The 1,021-nt window shown below is 65.4% G+C and overlaps 1 protein-coding gene across 1 annotated transcript in view; it reads left to right on the plus strand.

Moving 5' to 3' along the window:
* Positions 1-1,021, plus strand: part of DBN1 (drebrin 1) — a 13,578-nt gene that overhangs the window by 10,069 nt on the left and 2,488 nt on the right. The window contains exon 11 of the mRNA XM_031055211.1: positions 991-1,016. Within this exon, the coding sequence (XP_030911071.1) occupies positions 991-1,016 (26 nt within the window). The remainder of the gene's footprint in view (positions 1-990; positions 1,017-1,021) is intronic.

A 1,021-nucleotide genomic window follows, 5' to 3' on the forward strand; every position in this document is an offset into this window, starting at 1 on the left:
GCGGAGGCAGCACGGGCACCCCAGGGGAACGGGCACCCTGAGGGGAACTGGCACCCCCAGTGGGACTGGCACCCAGGCGGGGACTGTGCCCCTGCTGGGGCTGACCCCATGCTGGTCCCTGTGCCCCTGGGAGGGGGGACATAGGGCAGGCTGTGCCCATGGGGCAGTGGGGACAGGGTAGAGCTGTGCCTGGGGAGGTGGTGGTGCACAGTGGGATGGGATAGACGGTGCCCATGGGGTAGAGCTGGCACAAGGCAGGCTCTGCTTATGGGGCAGGAGTGGATAGGACAGCTGTGCCCTGGATCATGCAGTGCCCATGGGGCAGGGGCAGGCAGCGTGGAAGATGCTGTGCCAGAATCACGTGCTGATGGGGCAGAAGGGAGAGGGACGTCTCTGCTGCCCTGCACCATGCAGGTCTGTGCCTGTGGGGCAGCATTGGGCAGTGTGGAAAAGGCTGTGCCCAGGATCATGAGAGGCTGTGCCAGTGGGGCAGAAGGGCATGGAACAGCTGTGCCATGGACAGGACTGCAAGACTGTCCACAAAACAGCATGGAATGGAAAAGGCTGAGCCCAGGAATGTGTGGGGCTGTGCCAATGGGGCAGGAGGGGCCAGGTGGTTCCAGGGCTGTGCCCCTACAGGCACAGCTGACAGGACACAGAGCTGCGCCCACAAAGGCTGTGCCAGGGCACAGCTGAGTGCTGCCTGGGCAGAGCCAGTGTGCACCACGGCAGGTGTGGGGCTGCCTGTCCCCTTACCCAGCAGATGTGGGGGCTGAAACTCGTGGGGGTGGTGGGGACACCTGTAGGGGACATGGTGCTTGCTGCACCCATGGAAGGCTCCACCCCACCGCCCACACGGTGGCAGGTACACAGTGACGTGCGCTCGGCAGCGCACAGCTGGGTCGGTGAGGGGCAGGAGCAGTGCTGGGGCTCTGGTTCCCCCCTCAATGCGGGCAGCCCCCCCACGCCAGCCCATCTCCTTGTCTGCAGGCAGCCAGTCGGACGCTTTCCGCAAGGCCTC

The sequence above is a fragment of the Geospiza fortis genome, unplaced genomic scaffold, assembly GCF_000277835.1.
Source record: "Geospiza fortis unplaced genomic scaffold, GeoFor_1.0 scaffold55, whole genome shotgun sequence".
NCBI classification, from domain to species: Eukaryota; Metazoa; Chordata; class Aves; order Passeriformes; family Thraupidae; genus Geospiza; species Geospiza fortis.